Source organism: Centroberyx affinis, unplaced genomic scaffold (genome assembly GCF_046629955.1).
Source record: "Centroberyx affinis isolate AG114_WGS23_722 - 3 ecotype Tasmania unplaced genomic scaffold, CSIRO-AGI_Caff_v1 ptg006554l_1, whole genome shotgun sequence".
In the NCBI taxonomy this organism is placed as follows: Eukaryota; Metazoa; Chordata; class Actinopteri; order Beryciformes; family Berycidae; genus Centroberyx; species Centroberyx affinis.
The window spans coordinates 175543-192792 of NW_027283317.1; the positions used below are offsets into that span (position 1 = coordinate 175543).

Here is a 17250-nt window from a genome sequence, read left to right on the forward strand (position 1 = left end):
TGACCTGCAATCGTAACGTCCCACTTGGGCCAATCAGTGTAATTTCGAAAGTGCTGGAACGCATTGGTGAGATGCATTGTTCCCCCAAGTCCAATTCAAAATCCAAACAGTGGTGTCTGAGGGATCATGTGTGACAGTTGAATGATCAAATGAACGAAGGACTGAGTGAACAAAAAGATCAAAATGCTTATTTGGCAAAAAGTCTAAGCGTTCCTTTAATTTTCAGCCTCATTCAAGTCTTAGCCGTTATCTTTATGTGAAAACTGCAGCCAACTTTCTGATGTGCCGGTGACATGTCGAAGCAGCTTAGAGAATTATCAAGAATACAATAGGAAACAGACAGACAGGCAGAACTACCAACCGCATAGCGACTTAGTTCTACTAGCTTTAGCAGCCTCACTGTGCGAATGTGTGTGTGTGTATGTGTGTGTTGCAGTCTTCCTCTGGTGCTGTCTATGTCTCTTTTTCTGTATGTTTCTGTCTCTCTCCTTCTACCTTCATCCCTCCCCCACTCTCTCTCTCTCTCTACTTCCCTCCCTCCTTCCCTAGCGGTAGTCCTGGATTTGTTCCATTGCCTGGTTATCTAGTGTTGGCCTATTTTTCACAGAAAAGTGTGGGTTTTTATTCTGCAGTTACTGGGGTGATGTGTGTGTGTGTGTGTGTGTGTGTGTGTGTGTGTGCGCGCATGTGTGTGTGTGTGTGCGCGCATATGTGTGTGTGTGTCTTCTTTTCATAAGCTGTTGCCGGGAAATGCTAACAACACTTTGTGACCAGGGTTGTAAAAGTTGCATTCAAAATCAAATCCATTAGATATTTCTGACTACCTGTTTTGAATTGTAATCAGTAATGAAACTCCATTGGGTTCCTTTGTTACTTGGACACTTCTTTTCTGCTCTTATCATCTGCACTAAACTCTCCTCTGTTAATTCTGTTCTACTCTGCTACCATAAAACGTCACATAAAGACCGGGTCTGTATCTGTAACAATAGCCGGGGAGTGGTGTGTGTCTGCATAAATAAAGGCCGGTCTGCAAAGCCAGGTTAAAAAAAAAGGCAGAAGTACCAGAGTCTAAACTTTGTTGATGTCATCCTCTCTCTTTCTCCATTGTATACCGTCTAATAAAGTAGAGTCACATCCAAATGCCTTAACTAATCTTTAAACCAAATGAGGTCTCCTTGTTTGTACCCCGTCAAATAATTTGTTAAAAACAAAAATCATTAAAGACAACAGGCAACATAGTTGTGTTATCATATTTTGAAATTCAACGCCTACCTTTGGACTCTTAAACACAATGTGGCATTTTCAATATGACAACACAAACCTTGTTGCAAATGACATGTCCTTTCTTTTTTTGTGATCTGCCTACAAAACGGTAACATAATGAGCAAATACTGAACAATGAACAACAGGAAACATGACATGTCCTTTCTAAGAATGCACATTATAATCCAATGTCAGGACCCAAAGAAGGGTCACTAGAAGAATAAAATGTGTTCATAAATGATTCTGAAGTAAATGACACTCAGGGTATGTTGTGCTGCCACAGGCTTCTGAAGGCCCTGTAATGTAAAAAATATAAAACTGTAGGCTAGCAGCTTAGCAGTCTGTTTTTAATTTATTTTAGTTAATTTAGCCTATGTTAGATTTGCCTATATTGACATAAATTACTTTTAAAAGAAAATAGTTTCTAGTTTATTTGATAAAAATCACACACAAAAGAGAAGAGGAGTTAAGAGGAGTGGAAAAGAGGTGTAGAGAGGAAGAGAGCAGCAGAAATGGAAGAGAAGAAGAGAGTAAGAATGAGAAGAGAAAGGACAAAAAAGGAAGAGGAAAACGGGGAGGAAAGAGAAAAGAGAGAGAACTTGTTATGACAGGCGAACAAATGAACCAGGAATTTAAAGTTAGTGACCACCGAAGCAAAAACTGCTGAAAACTGGCACAAAACCAGCTAACTTAAAACAGAGTGACAAAACTGCTGTGTACGAGTTCATGTGTGTGTGTGTGTGTATGTGTGTGTGTGTGTGTGTATGCATGTGTCTGCGATCAAGGTAGCTGACTCCTTTCTCTCCTACACACACACACATCTCAGCATGAACCTTGCCCTTTTGTCTCTTCATCCCCTGTCTTTGTCTCCATCCCTCGCTCTCTATCGCTCTCCCTATCTCTCTCTGTCTGCATCTCTCTATAGCAAAGGCACAACACCTCAGTACTAACCTTTTTCTGCGCCCTCCTCCTCTCTGCTGTGTACACGCAGAGACACGACAGATCAGCACGAACATTGTGTATTCCATTTTGAGAATATAGTTGAGCACTGGATTCCTCAGAGACAAGTTTGCAGGGGAAAATAGCCATTTTGAACATAGTATTATAGACACAAATATAATTTTATACCTGCTGAAATCGTATCTGGTCGTGGTTATAAAATGCAACTGAAATTACACTCAAGTATACACATAACACAGGGGTCTAAACATGGCAAACTGTCATGGGGCTGTGAGACTCTAAGGGCCCTATCTTACACCCGGCACAAAGTGCAGCGCAAGTGTCATTGCTAGTTTCCGACCGACGCAGTTGTCATTTTCACACCCAGCGCCCACGTTGTTTAAATAGCAAATGTACTTGCGCCCATCTTTGCGCCCATGGGCGTGTTGGTCTTAAAATGAGGTGTGGTCAGGTGCATTGTTGGCGCATTGTTATCTTGAGGCAGCAGAAAGCGATTGCGCCATTGACCAAAAACCTGGTCTAAAGTCTGGCGCAGTATTTTCCTGATATTTAAATGGCCCATTATTCAGATAGTAAGATGCGTATCACATATCGCCATCGCGCACGAGCAGATCCGTTTCCTCAGCAGAAAACTGTTCGTTTCTCCAACTTGCCGAATCCGCCATTTAAGTAGCAATGTGCCAAGGTGCAAGCGCACCTGGCTCTTAAAGGGAATGGGAGATGACACTCTGATTGGTTGAGTTCATGTTACGCCCAAAACACACCTATGATTATTTAAGGGACTTAGTACAACCCCTTTGCGCCTTACTTTGTGCCCACATTGTGTGTCGTTTAACTAGCAATTTGGATTTGGACACGCCCTAAATGCACTTGCGCCATGCGCTTTAGACCATGCGCCATGGATTGTTTAAATAGAGCCCTTAGTCTTGTTTTCAAGAGTTTCCTTTCTGAAATGCAAATGACGTGAAATCATACATCTCTTTCTTGAGAAGCTAAAAATTTCATTTCAAGGGTGTCTGGAATTGGCCACTGGTACGGTAACTATCACTGTCATATTGTTAACACATCTGATTTGCACACTCCGTGACGTATCTAGTAGCAGCTGGAGTTAATAGTTGCTTTGCTAAATTAGCCTGCTGCGTAGTTAGCTAGCTAACCAATAACTAGCAGTTTGTTCAGTTTCACTGAGCTAAATTTTTCTAAAGGAGTTTTGGAGTAAAGCAGCCATTCCCAAACTTAAGAATGCCGCGGCCCAATTTGAAATCTGAAAATCTTCCGGGGCCCCCCAACCCTTTAATCACAACTCTGATCAACACATGAGACTAAGATTAAGTATTTCCCTATATATTTTTTATTTCATAAACAGAACATGTGAACGTGGGCATACGGCAAAGCAGTGCAAATTAATAATCCATCCACATACACGTAACAATTTGTAAAGCAACAAATGTAAGAAATGAAGTGCAGTGATAGGTACTCACTTCAGTACTACCTTCTTTTTCTTTTCACGGATTCAATTTGATCTTCTGATGATTCGCTTGTGAGGTTGATTCTTCATGAACAGCTTTCCTTTTGCAACCTGATAGCCACTCCAACATTTTTACTCTTCCCCCACCAATGACGAGGTATTCCCAGAATTTAAATCCCATGTCCAATTAAATCCAATTAGTTCTGATTACTTTTTTTAATGCAAATATTTAATCATAAATATTTTATGGTAATTTCAAACTTAATTACAAAATTGAAAATTAAAAACTTTTTATTTATTTATTGTAAATGACCTCTCGCGGCCCACCTGCAGTACCTTCACAGCCCACCAGGGGGCTGCGGCCCACACTTTGGGAATCACTGGAGTAAAGAGCTAGGGCTAGGGCTAAAGAGAAGGCAGTGTCCTGTGTCAAAGTAGGGTGACCAGATACCTGTATGTCCCCGTTTTCCAGCAATGTCCCCTCTCCGGACGCAACATGATCTCACAAATCCATGAAATGAACACCTGATTTCAAGTTCAAATAACATGATTTCTAAAGGGGCGATTTTCGTGCTGTGGACACATATTATGGGAAAATAACGTTTCTCCACTACAAACTGAATTACGTTCCGCCGCAATGAATTTTAATATGGTTAAGGTTAGAGAAATAGTCTGGTCATGGTTAAATAAGAAAAACATTTGTTAAAAATTAAAATGTGACTTACGATTGAAATATACTCTGAAAACGCTGGGAATCAAACCCCAGTCGCCGACATCGAAGGCAAACCTATACGCCCGTCCACCACCCCAACCACAAGCCCCAAACTGGCCACCGTGCTACTTCAATGTCACACTAGTTCCTGTTTATAGTCGTGTCTCCTTCACGTAATACTTTACGTTCCACCAACATGTAATTTGCTGTTAACAAGTCGTGTTCATTTCACGTTTTTCTGTGTCCGGACGGCACCAGTATTACCAGAGAGGTCTGGTCATTGGTAATGATACCAATACCTCATGATCATAGGAATTTTATCCCATCCGGAATGAACATAGCCCTGTCTGGATGGGATTAGTACTGCGGGACAACATTGGTAATGCATTACTTCATTACACCTATAAATTACTAATGGGCCGTATCATTCCGAGCACAAAGTATTTTAATGAATCACATAGCAGTTATTTTCTCTGCTTCCCTAGTAGAAATTCTGTCTGCAATTACCTGCTTTATTGTATGAGTTAACTTTGACGTCCTGACGTGATTTTAAGCCTGTCTTAACTAACATCTGGTGTTTAATGCAATTACTGCCTTACATACCCGGAGCCGGGCGGCCCTATACGCTTACTACCCAAGTTGCGTAGGGCCCCCCCTCCCCCTCGTGTCAAAGCGTGTGTCAATGTTTACAACTTCGATGTGAGGATGAAGCGGAACTATCCTTCTGGTCACGAAAAGAGGGAAAAACACCATGAGAGTGAATTGCAGGAACAGCAATCAGGTAAACTTGTGTTCTCTCCTCTCCAAGTTTGATGTCAGCAAATAACAGTAGCCTATAACGTTAACTTGATGTGCTAGCTTGCAGTGCATCTCTCTCTAGTCTGTATGTCTTGCTAACCTAGCTGGGCAGTGCATCTCTTGGTCTGCCTGTGTCTTGCTTGCTTGCCAGCCACTTCCAAGGCTGTGTTCTGTAACTTTGTGCCTGACAAAAGTGAGAGTGAAATACAACTATTTATTACATTTGATAAACACCAACGGGCAACGGTGTTTATAGACTGCAGCTCGAAAAAGATAACCACGTCACGCGTGAACATGCATTCATATGCGCGTGCACAAAATGAAACTTGCAGTTTCCAGCAGCAACCTCTGTGGGGACCACAAGCTAATCACACAGCTGTATAGGTTTTATTTTACTATTTTGAAACATAAAGCTGCAGCCATAGCCTATAGGCTTATGTTTACATTGTATAGCCAAAGCTAATTGTATAATATTGTAAGGACTGGACTACTTACTAGGCAACAGAGCCAAAGCTCAGTGTTATATTATTATTATTATTTTCTACATTTTATATTTTCTACAATTTCTTATTTATGTTAATGTTAATATTCACTTATCTTAAGATTCTATAGAAAATATTCTATTCAATAAATATTGTTTGTTTATACCTCATTCTGTTCTGTATAGGTCTACTTATTCTTAGACCGACAGATGGAGCAAACTGTTTTAAAGGAGGGAGGATTGTAGTGGGAGCACTGGGGTGTCAGGTGTGACTGGGTGGCAATGGCAAATGGTTTACATGGCTCACAGGTCAGGTAGGAGGGCCCCTTAGCAGAATTTTGCTTAGGGCCCCAGGGAGGTCAGGACCGGCTCTGTACATACCTGACATCTGCGTTACAAGAGCCATATAACCAGTGGTGGGGTAGAGTTTTGTCACTCTTTAGATTAGATTTTACTGAGTCTTGCAGCAGCAAAATAAATAGGATTAGACAGGAAAAAGACTACAACTTTAGTACACAAACAGAATATAAAATAAGCAATGAAAGGAATAGACAGTGCATTTAAGCAGTTTGGTGGCAATAGAAGAGTGCAAGAGCTGTTGCTGTTTTTTTTTGTTTGTTTTATAGATGGGATGGGAAATATCACGTTAAATCCTGGTGTGATTTTACAAGAGGAGAAAGGAAAATCTTAAAAGCTAAGAGCACCTTCTGGCTAAGGAGTAAACACCAGTTTCCCCTTCCATTTTATAGGTGGAGTGGGTCACCCTGCTTTAAAAACTGCTATCTCACCTAAAATTTAATTAGTATGTTTCAATGGAAATGTTTGGAGTCCCATGGCCTAAATGCTGTTTCAGAGCTTTTTACACCCTGACAAGGATAGAATTCTGGGGGAAACACTAGTAAACACTATTAATTTTGAATTAAATATATAAAACTTACTTTATTAAGATGTCAAGTCATGCCTGAGCTTGCTCTACAGCAAACCAGTTGAGAACCAGCTAAGGACTTGCACTCGCATTTTAGCAATTCCGCTGATGCGCTTATCCAGACTACAATAAGTGTCACAGTAGAAAAGGTTAATATCTATGATTCCTTTAATCCCATAATCCCATATTTTTGAATCCTGTAATCACAGGTTGCCTAGTAAAAAACAAGTGCAAGGGACAACAGTATAATACTAAGACATAGAGAGGACAGTGGAGGATTTCTTGACATGAGATAGCAAAGAGCAAAGATTAATTGCAAAAGAAAATTCAATGGACAACAACACAATACCAAATTATAATCTCATGATTTGAAGACAAGATGAGTAGCACTTCAGTGCAGGCAGGAGGTTTGTAAAGGTGCAGGTTTGGTGGGGCACTGGAGAAGGTTTAGAGGAAGCAGAGGAGGAGCAATTTTGGGTCTGTGTGTTTTCAGTCTGCTGTCCTGACAGAGAAAACCACTCAGCTGCTGACGGGCCGATTCCCCAAGAAGTTTTTAGAATTTCCTTAACAGCGATATTGGTAATTTTGGTTTTGATTTGCTTTGCTTATTTGCACAGTGATACAACTTCAGAGTCACAGTGATAAGTGATAAAGTGTGATATAAAACACAGAACGAAGAGATACAAATCAATCATTTGAGCAGGTGAAATACAATTTCCTGCGTGGCTTATCAAAACATATCAAAACAAAATAAAAAAGCACAATAAAGAAACAAATTAACAAATAAAACGGCCCAAATCATATGATTTCATTAATCATTTGATATCTGCCAACATGTATAAAAAGATTTTAATGAATTACTTTTGATGAACGATACTGTCCTCATAATATTTTTCCACACAATCACAAGTTATTAAACACATATTTCAGTTCATCTAAGGACTGTCTGTCCCTGCTTATTGAACCGAAGGACGGGCCTTAATTACAACAGGTCTCCCTCTAATGCCTTTCCCCTTGAAAACTGATATTAGCTGTGATATTAAGGCAGGTATGTGTGTGTGTGTGTGTGTGTGTCTTGAAAACTGATATGAGTAATTTAACACTGAGTTATGAAGGCCTGTGTGTGTGTGTGTTGATAGCTGATATTGGCTATAGAACTCCATCTTAATTACTTTGATTAAATATAGCGATACTTACTATCATAATCCTTGTACTCTATAATTAACTGTATCATCTAACACACATGGGTGTGTTACACACGTACACACACACACGCATAGCATGCACAAATGCATGACTGGCAGTATGTAGTATGCACACTTAAGCGTGCAAACACAGTAAAATGTGTGTACATACATGCACACACATGCATGAGTTTTTGTGTGAACACACACATATACTTTATACTTTCAGACACATACCTGCACACACACACACACACATTGGCACATCTCTTCACCAAAAGGGTATGAAGAGGGAAATGAGATGATGATTGTTAAACACTGACCTTATAGAGACAGACAGCAAGAAAGACAGAGAGAGAGAGAAAGCTACAGTATATTTAATGTGTCAATCATATTTAAAAAACCTGAGTTCAACCATCATCCTTTATCTCCTCTAATCCTTAAAAACGTACCTATTCATCAGGTAATTAAGTCAATTCAGTGAGCAATGTTAGCTGTAAGAATTCCTGATTATTGTCATGCATTAAGGAGAATTTGCTACATGCACACTAAAACATGCACGCCTAATTTGCTCTGTCTTTATTATTAGAATTGTTCTTTCATGAATGCAATTTATTTTGTCATCTTAAAGACAATGGGCCTCATGCAAGAACATTTTTGTATTCTTATCTTAAATTTCATGTACTTTTTTCGTGAGGTGGACTTGTACGAGTGTGCCACGTCAGATTCACCAAATGCTCGTATCTTCAGAAAACAGTCGTAAATGACCTGCGCAACCATGATGAATGGCACCTGTTCTAAATAAACGCGCGTTCATGAGAATTGTGAATTTGCATAATTGACGCCCCAATAATGCCATATAAGGTTAGGCGTCCGGCCCATATGTTGGGAAGCTTCATTCATAAAAATGACATGGAAGACTAAGGAGAAGTCTACCAGCTCTGAGACTGAAGTCCTACTATCAGAAATAAGTCAACCAAAGCATATAATATTTAATATAATTCAATAGTGGAATCAAAGGCCCGCTAAATCCAAGGAATGGGAAAACTTGTGCTGTTAATGCAGTGTTGTCTGATGCGTGTTCCCTTACCAAAAAACAACTATAGTATTCCTATACTACATTTTAGATGAATACTAAATGAATATCCCAACAAAGCTATAATTCCCTATAGGAATATTATAGTGACACTACAGAAGACAAAAATACCATGATAAGGTCACTATAAACTCACTATTGAGTACCACAGACACTCTAAGTCCCTATCGGAGTATTATAGGAACATTATAGGACTATAGTGATTTGTCGTTAGGGCACTGTCACAGATATAAAAAAAAAAGAAATGGCTTGACATGAAATTAGATGCAAAAAGCAAGGCGATCCATGACTGCAACAGGAGGGCCAAGAGGACTTCTCCGTTACACAGACAGATTAAAGAATAGTCAGGTGTCCAGCGATGTCGCCCTGGACAGCGACTTACACCTCAACCTGGTAAGACCTAAAGCCATTTCTCTTTTTAAAGTTTAGATTCACTTGCACCCACATTCACGTTATCAACTGGAGTAAAATAGCCTAGAAATCAGATTTATCTCCCTCTATAATGTATTTCTCCCAATACAATCTAACCTTGCCTTTGTCTCATCTGAGTATTTGTCAAATAACCTGCAAATTGGTGTTTTTTGTTTTGTCTTTTGTATTGAGCGCACTTACAGGCTACTATTTAACCCGCATGGATACTTATGAGATTTTATGCGGCTCTGGTAAAATGAATTACGCACTACCTTCTTTTGAAAAAGCCAACAGTGCTCCCTTGCTATTTTTCCTATGACTATAACCACTGTAATTAATGGTTAATCTCAACATGATTATACATTACTTTACAGTGTCATTTATATATTCAAACTCAACATTTCTTCAAAGTGACAGAGATACAATCCATTAGTCAACAACAAAGTTTGTTTTTTTTTGCTTTGGAGAACGGCAGGTTGAATGTACGTGACTCGTACGACAGGTCTGGACCACTCGTACATTTTGTTCGTACTTAAGAGAAAATTCAAAATACGAGAAAATTGGTGAATGCGGCAAGAACAAATTAAGAACGAATCTGTTCGTACGAGTGGTTCTTGCATGAGGCATGTATAGAATCTCTGTGTAACTCCAGAATATGAACTGAACTGAGCTGAGCTGAATTTAAGTGAGAAGTGAACAGTGGCGTCATTTCACCAACCAAGAGACAGGGCACAATATGAAAAAATGCTAAATGTATTATTCAGACTAAATTTTAGGGGACAATTGAAGCAATGAGCAACGACAGATAACAAAATATTATATGGTCCTTGTCATGCGTCATAGTCTAACTTTATGAAGAATGCAGCGTAAGGAATTCTCACACAACATTAGTATGATATCTTATAAAAGGTTATGATTCGCACTATACCTGCGCATAACTTATTACTGCACTAAAACAACTTTGGTTAACAGAAGGTGTTCTTTTAAATCACTTCTCCAGACACACTTTTATAGACTTGCTTATAAGGAATTGCTTCTCTTGTTTTTAAAGGGTAAATCAACACTAAATCACATGGGGTAGAAAACTGCTGCTGCATTGCTCTCTATGGGTTGAAACTTTTAAGCATGTTGCACTTTGAATAAACAAGCGAACAGCGCTCTGTGCAGCAGCGGGGCTCAAAGCAAACGACTGATAGCCTACGCCTATTTTGAACGGGCACTGCACTAATGATCAAGAATTATGTATAAACTAATTTCTACTGTAAGTATGTATGGATGAATTTCTCTACCTTAGTGAGACTTCTGGCAGTGCGAGTAAGCCGCTCACTTCTCATAGTCAGAGCAGAAGCTGGTGGCTGCAACGAGGTCATCTGTCATAGTAGATTGATTGATTGATAAACTTTATTACTCCCCAGAGAGGGAAACTCAGTTACTATACTTCATGTGTGAAAAGGTAGACTCACAAACATAGGTTGATCCAAAACAGACTAATAGGTAAAGGACATCTTCTGACGTTGGGAATCCCCAGAACTCTCTCCTCTTGGTAGTTGCCCTGGATTTCATTTGAATGTAATTTTAAGGGACATGAATTCATTCTCTACTGCTGCTGTGTCCAGCTGAAAGAGTGCTCCTATTTGAGAGCCAATGCTATCCACATGCATATGTATGCCACATACACAGGTTCCAGTGATGCAAAGTCAGTGAAACGTTTGTCAAATTCAGAATCACAATCTTCATTTTTTTTGTAGTGCACCTTTGTGCATGTCAAGACATTACTTCTACAGGAATCCCTAACCTATGTGAAGGAATGCAGTTAAGAGGGATGATCGATCTATGATCCATAGCAGAGGCAGCAGGTTGAGTGAGAGTGAATTTTGAAAAAAGAAAGACAGAGAGGGGAGAGAATGAAGGAGAGAATGACACTGAAAGGAATAGAGAACACTAGAAAGACAGAAAATGAGAAGCCGGAGGTGAAAAAAAGAGGTGAACAGGAAGATGAGAGATGAGAGAGGAACAGTGAAGAGAAGACATTTCTTACCAAGGTGTGTTATGGCATTTAACTTATCAAATTTGTCCCTGTTTTATTTTTATTTCTTTTTAGGATACTTGATAATCATATCACAGACACAATCACACTTCACTTTTTAAAAAGACAAAAAGAAAATAAAACCAGATATGCTTAAAGTAGTAACTCATCTTTGACACATTTCTGTTTTGAATTAGCTCCTTGAGCAGTTGATCACACCATGAGACAAATCTGGCTATTCTGTCCAATAGGAAGCTAGGAATTAGGTGGGGCCAAAGAAAATACTCCCAGTCCAATCAGATCTGTGCTGATCATGGAGGGCGGTTCTGTGTGACACAAGCAACACAGACAACAGCTAATACAGGCACAAACAACAACAGCTCTTACAATAACTTGGAATATTTGGTTCAATACAATCTGTCATAAACAAAGTATTAGGCTTAATACATTAAGGTGGCAATTCAGAGTTGAGTCAAGTTCGCGCAGCAAGATTTACTTTAATACCAAAAGTGCATGCGTCTCAGGCAGCTGCATGTGTCGGGGGTGGGGCTTCCTAAAAATACAGGTGTGTCTTGACATGTTTCTGATTAAGGCCTTGTTCACACTGCCAGCCCAAATCGGATTTTTGGCATATCCAGATTGGAGTCGGATTGATTTTTATCAAGTCTGAACAGCAAAAAACCACATGGAAACCGAATCAAATCAGATTTAAGCCACATTTGTATGTGGTTTGAAATGTGATTCAAATTGGATTTCTACAGATGTGTCTCAGTCTGACTGCTCTAGCCGCTCAAAACGGTTTTCAAACTGTCATTAACGTCACTCACAGCACGACACATGCTGTTGGCGTCCCATCCAGAGCGCCAGAAATGAAAATGGAGAACATAAACAGCAGCCTTTACTGTCAGGGATGTTGTTCTGCTGCAACAACAAATTCTGTACCGCGACTAGACCGTCCTGTGGTGCGGAGGCAAAGATAAGTCTCCATTCTGCATTTGCAGCTTTTTGTTTTGGTTCCGTATCTGAAAAACGTGCCATCAGTTACCGTACGTACACACACCGACGTTGTTATCACAGCAACCAATGCAGATTGCTTAAAGGTGCCTGAACACACAAATCCGACTTGCTCACTTGCAAATAACAGTCAGTCCTAAAGATCGGATTTGAGAAACAAATTGGGTTTGCCTGCAGTCTGAACAAAGCCTAAGATTTGATTGCTATTTTGATGTGCCATGAACACTTTTCTGTGTTGAAACACCATAAATTATGATGGCAATCCTCCACACCTCAACACAGACAGTTAACTTCAGTCTGGGATAGATCTGCCTATCTCTATATCAATTCAGCTCATTTCTACAAATAAATATCATTAGAAATAATTGTATTGATAATAGCCTATGGCTTTCCAAATAAGTGGTAACAGAAGCAAATGACTGAAGACAGAATCCTGATGGTGATACACCTGATGGCTATATAAATAAAAATATTAGCCTGTGAATTTGTATAACCACATTGTATTTGTCTGCATGGGCAGAAAGTGTCAGTAATATTTATCTCATATGAAATTGATACTAAGCAAATAGCCCAGTGCTTCACATAGCCCCTATAGAGTGTCCAAGAATGTTGTTACAGTGAAAAGATGGTCAAAAAAAAAAGGATAAAAAGGATTCTACTCAAACACTGGCACATACTACAGCTACATGATGATTTTAAGGAAAAACCCATATTGCCCTTAAAGGCAACACCAACCTCAAAGACTACTTAGTGCATGCCCAGCAAATCCCAGCTATACCCACACAGGGCATATGAACAGGCTCCCCCCTCCCACAGGACGCCCGCCCTGTAGATGCTGCTCCATCTGCCCTCTCACCAACAGCAGCAGAGGGTTCCACAGCCCAAAGACTGGCCAAATAGTAAAACTGTGTGCACTGACCATGTGTGCATCTCATGGTGTTGTGTATGCCATGCAATGCCCCTGTCCAAAACTGTATGGAGGTAGAACATACGGTAGCCTCCGTACATGGATTGTGGAATACAAAAGCAGCATAAGTAGGAGCGACCCTACCGATCCCCTGGTGGCCCATTTTATGGAATTTGGCTACTCTGTCAAAGAGATGAAATTCTGGGGTATAGAAAATGTGAAAGCCCCAGTATGGGGTGTGGGCTATGATCGCTTGCTCCTTAAAGATGAAGCCTGCTGGATTTTTAATCTGACCACAGTCTCTCTGAATGGACTGATAGAAGAATTTAAATTCGTAGAAATATATTATATATATATACATATATATAAATATATATAAAAATGTGTATTTCTGTAAATTTGTAGTGCATAAGAAGAGATTCCCACACACTCTCTATACTTGCAAATAAAACATTTATTAGAAAATAAGCAACGTTTCGGTACTGAGACCTTTGTCAGGTAAATTTGTAGAGCCAGCGTCGTATTATGTGATCGTTTGGGCCGTCTGTTTTTTCCCAGGTGATCTTGCGTCATCTCCCCATCTCCTATTTCTACGCATCACCTACCTTGACACTCTTGACGCTGCCTGAGGAAGAGCGCTAAGCTTGAAATGCGTTGCTTATCTTGCATGTAGTATAGAAGGCTATAGCTGTGTTCTGTGATTGTTCGCCTACTAAACAGTTAATAAATGTTTATCCTTTGCATGGGAGTGGCTTCTAACCTTTTCATTTGACCTGCATTTTTTCTGCATGCCTGTTGGAAGCCCATATTTTTTCCCCACTGGTCTCTAGTGGGTACCTAAAATGAAACAAGCCAGGCATGCCACTACATGGACCTACATCATTTATCAAAAGCCCCTGTAGCCTAAATTATGGTGTTGAATTTTCCTTGATAAGCTAGAGGCAATATAGCGAAGACATTTAACCCAATTTCTGGTGAAGATAAGTCAATTGCAAGACTTAACAGTCCACAGTCGCAAATTAAAGTAATACATCCTCTCACATCATTCATACTCCAGTGGTGGTCCGCCATAATGCAGGTGTAAACAGGCTAATATGACTAATGTAGTTGGCATTTTGCATGTCTAGAATAAAAAAAATGAAATGTGACAAGATTTCTCTTTTATGAAGCCTACATTATGGGCTACATAATTTGGGCAATGGCAAATGGACTCTATTTCTTCGAATTGAAGGCAAGTAGGTTAAGTCCTGCTCCTCAAAAACTTTCCAAAGACAAAAACTTTGCTTCCCAGGTGGCATGCAATCCAAATGACTCATTTCAATATTTTGGATGCACCGCCCACAATAAGAGTTTAGCAAGCGCTTAGCCCAAATCTGACTACAAGTACATATATCTCCTGACTTATCTGAGAAAACTTACTCATGTAATTTAGTCAGCCAACTATGAATCAGAGTTTAAAATAAGAACAAAATGACTGCACAGATTCTGCATACAAAGACAGCAAGAATCTTGGATTAACACAATGGAAGGATGTCTATACCAGCGGAAAGCTAGGCACGCTGCTATGGGAAAAGTGGATCAGAAGAATTTGAAATTCTCTCCTCTTCAAACTTTGACATGAACTAGTACTTGTAGTGCAACTGCTTGCAGTTGCACTACAAAAGTGCAGTAGTGTCTGAGCATTATTCAAACTCAAGAACTGCTGTCTCTCCCATGACATTATAGCATAACATATGGTAGACACTTGTATGCAAAGTGCATACAGTGTATTTTTAGCATGAGTGGCTCTGGGAAAACTAAAGTCCTAACCCTGACAACCTAAGTGCCATGCTCCAACAACACAGGACTACAACTGATTCTCATGACACGCACACACACTCATGCATACACATACATACAGATTCCCCTTTGTAAGAAAGCAAAAACTTTATTCGACAAGCTTGGTAGGAACTAACAGCTGGTCATTAGTGGCTTGCAACCTCAGCAGGTAACATCGAACAAAGTTTCTTTTTTTATCTTGGACAGTGAGAGCTAGCATAATGAAGTGCACTGATTGGTTTGACTGTTTAGCATAATACAACACAGTAATGTGATCGGAAGACCAGACATGTCTCGCACTGTGAATGACACATGACAGTCTACCTCACAAATCTAGTATTAAAACATGTAATGTTGTGTTTCTCCTCCAGAGAAAATGTTTACAATTCATATGAAATTCGGTCTTTGTGGGCCGAAACGTCAATGCTTTCAGCTCTGTGGATAAAAAAAATATATTTTGATTGTGAGCAAGAGTGACGCCTCTTCCCTGGGACTACGCAATTTATACATCAAGACATGACAAAACCTTTACTCTACAAATTATAATAAATTGGCTGCATTCCAGTGGATTATGTTACTGATTAAAATTTTAAGCAGGTAATAAAGTAGCCTTCTCAACTATGGCGATGTCAAAGTGTCTACTTTACTTAATATAAATGTATTCTGTCCAACAACTTTTGGCACCATGAAATAGGGTGGACCATGCACAAAGATGGTTGTCCTTTTTTAAACTATTCATCCGATATGGCTGAAAATCCCCTCAAATTAAAGCTGACACTCACTGTACTTTAACCTCTAGTCACGGTGTCATTTCCCATCAAAAAGAGATAAGCATACAGAGCCCAGATGTCAAAAGAAATGTGCTGTTGTCCAATCTTTTGTTCAGTGTAGGTAGCTGAGCAGAGACAGAGAAGAGGATGGGCTAGAGAGCCTAGAGAGAGAGCCAGAGAAGTTGGAAGAGAAAAGAGGAGGCTGTGTTTCATCCAGGAGGAGCAAGCAGGAGAGAAAATCAGACATTAAATGAAAGAATAAATTCCAACCTCATTTTTAAGTTGCCAGGCGATGGTTGTCCATCGTAAACCGATACAATATCAAAGTCCTCCTCCAGTGCCAGCGTGACGAAGGTTAGCTGGATTCGGTTTCTCTCCCCTGTTATTATCAGCCATGTACAGTTGGCATAGTTGGGATAGCCGTGGGGGAAACCAGGGGACTCTATGGTACCGTTTAGGCCTTGGACCACTCCGCCACAAGATTCAGCTGGAAGAAAAAGAAAGACAAATTCATATTAGAATATTATGATTACAAATTTGCCAAGTTGAATCCGGCTTATATACCCTCGAGCAAAACCCTGAACACCAACTTGGACTAACTATCCACACACCAGAGGCCTCACCACTCACACAGCTAGCTTGGCTGTGGGGGGAAAACATGGTTTCTATTGTATCATTTAGGGCTAAGACCATGCCTTTCATATACATCTTTCATATTTTCAGATGTGAAAAATACAAACTTTAATTTGGCCAGAAAAGAGCTATGCATAATGTGGAAGCATACTGCTGAGGTGAAAGTTGATCAGAATAATTTGAAATTATCTTTGAAATTTTTGCAATTAATTTTTGTGATTCAACCAATTGCATGTTAAAAATACATTAGGATCTAGTAGCCACTTACCTTTTCAGTGGGCTATGTTCAAACCCTGACCTCACCCTGGCCTCCCATGACATTATAACATTATAATCTTGCCATGTGACGCTTTTATGCAAAGTGCCTTACCATAAGTGCATATATTTTCTGCTTGGGTGGCTCCAGTGGAAAACATACCCTAATCCTGACAGTGTTAGTGCGATGTTCTAGCCACCCAGGACCAGAAATAACCTCCCATGACACATACACCCACACACAGAATACTGTATGATACTGTTTTTACAGTATGTACCGTGAATGATCACAGTTCTCACTCACAAAACTCCCATGATATTACACACCGACACATGCTAACCTGCAGAGATGAGAAATACTTTGTACAGGCCATGCACTGGATCATTGTCCTCCCATGACACTCAGACAAACATAACCCTTATAACCTTAGATCACGCATGGACACACATACACACACACGCAAACAGGGAGAGAGACAGTCACATACACAGAAGAGGAGACTGTGTATACGGTTTGCTAGGTTTTGAA

At 39.8% G+C, this 17250-nt stretch overlaps 1 protein-coding gene across 1 annotated transcript in view; it reads right to left on the reverse strand.

The window, feature by feature from the left end:
* csmd1a (CUB and Sushi multiple domains 1a) overlaps positions 1–16782 on the reverse strand; it is a 177377-nt gene extending 160595 nt beyond the window's left edge. Inside the window, exons 1-2 of the mRNA XM_071512817.1 lie at positions 16770–16782; positions 16104–16320 (exon numbers count right to left, since the gene is read on the reverse strand). Of these exons, the coding sequence (XP_071368918.1) occupies positions 16104–16320; positions 16770–16782 (230 nt within the window). The remainder of the gene's footprint in view (positions 1–16103; positions 16321–16769) is intronic.
* Between the last annotated feature and the right edge of the window lie 468 nt (positions 16783–17250).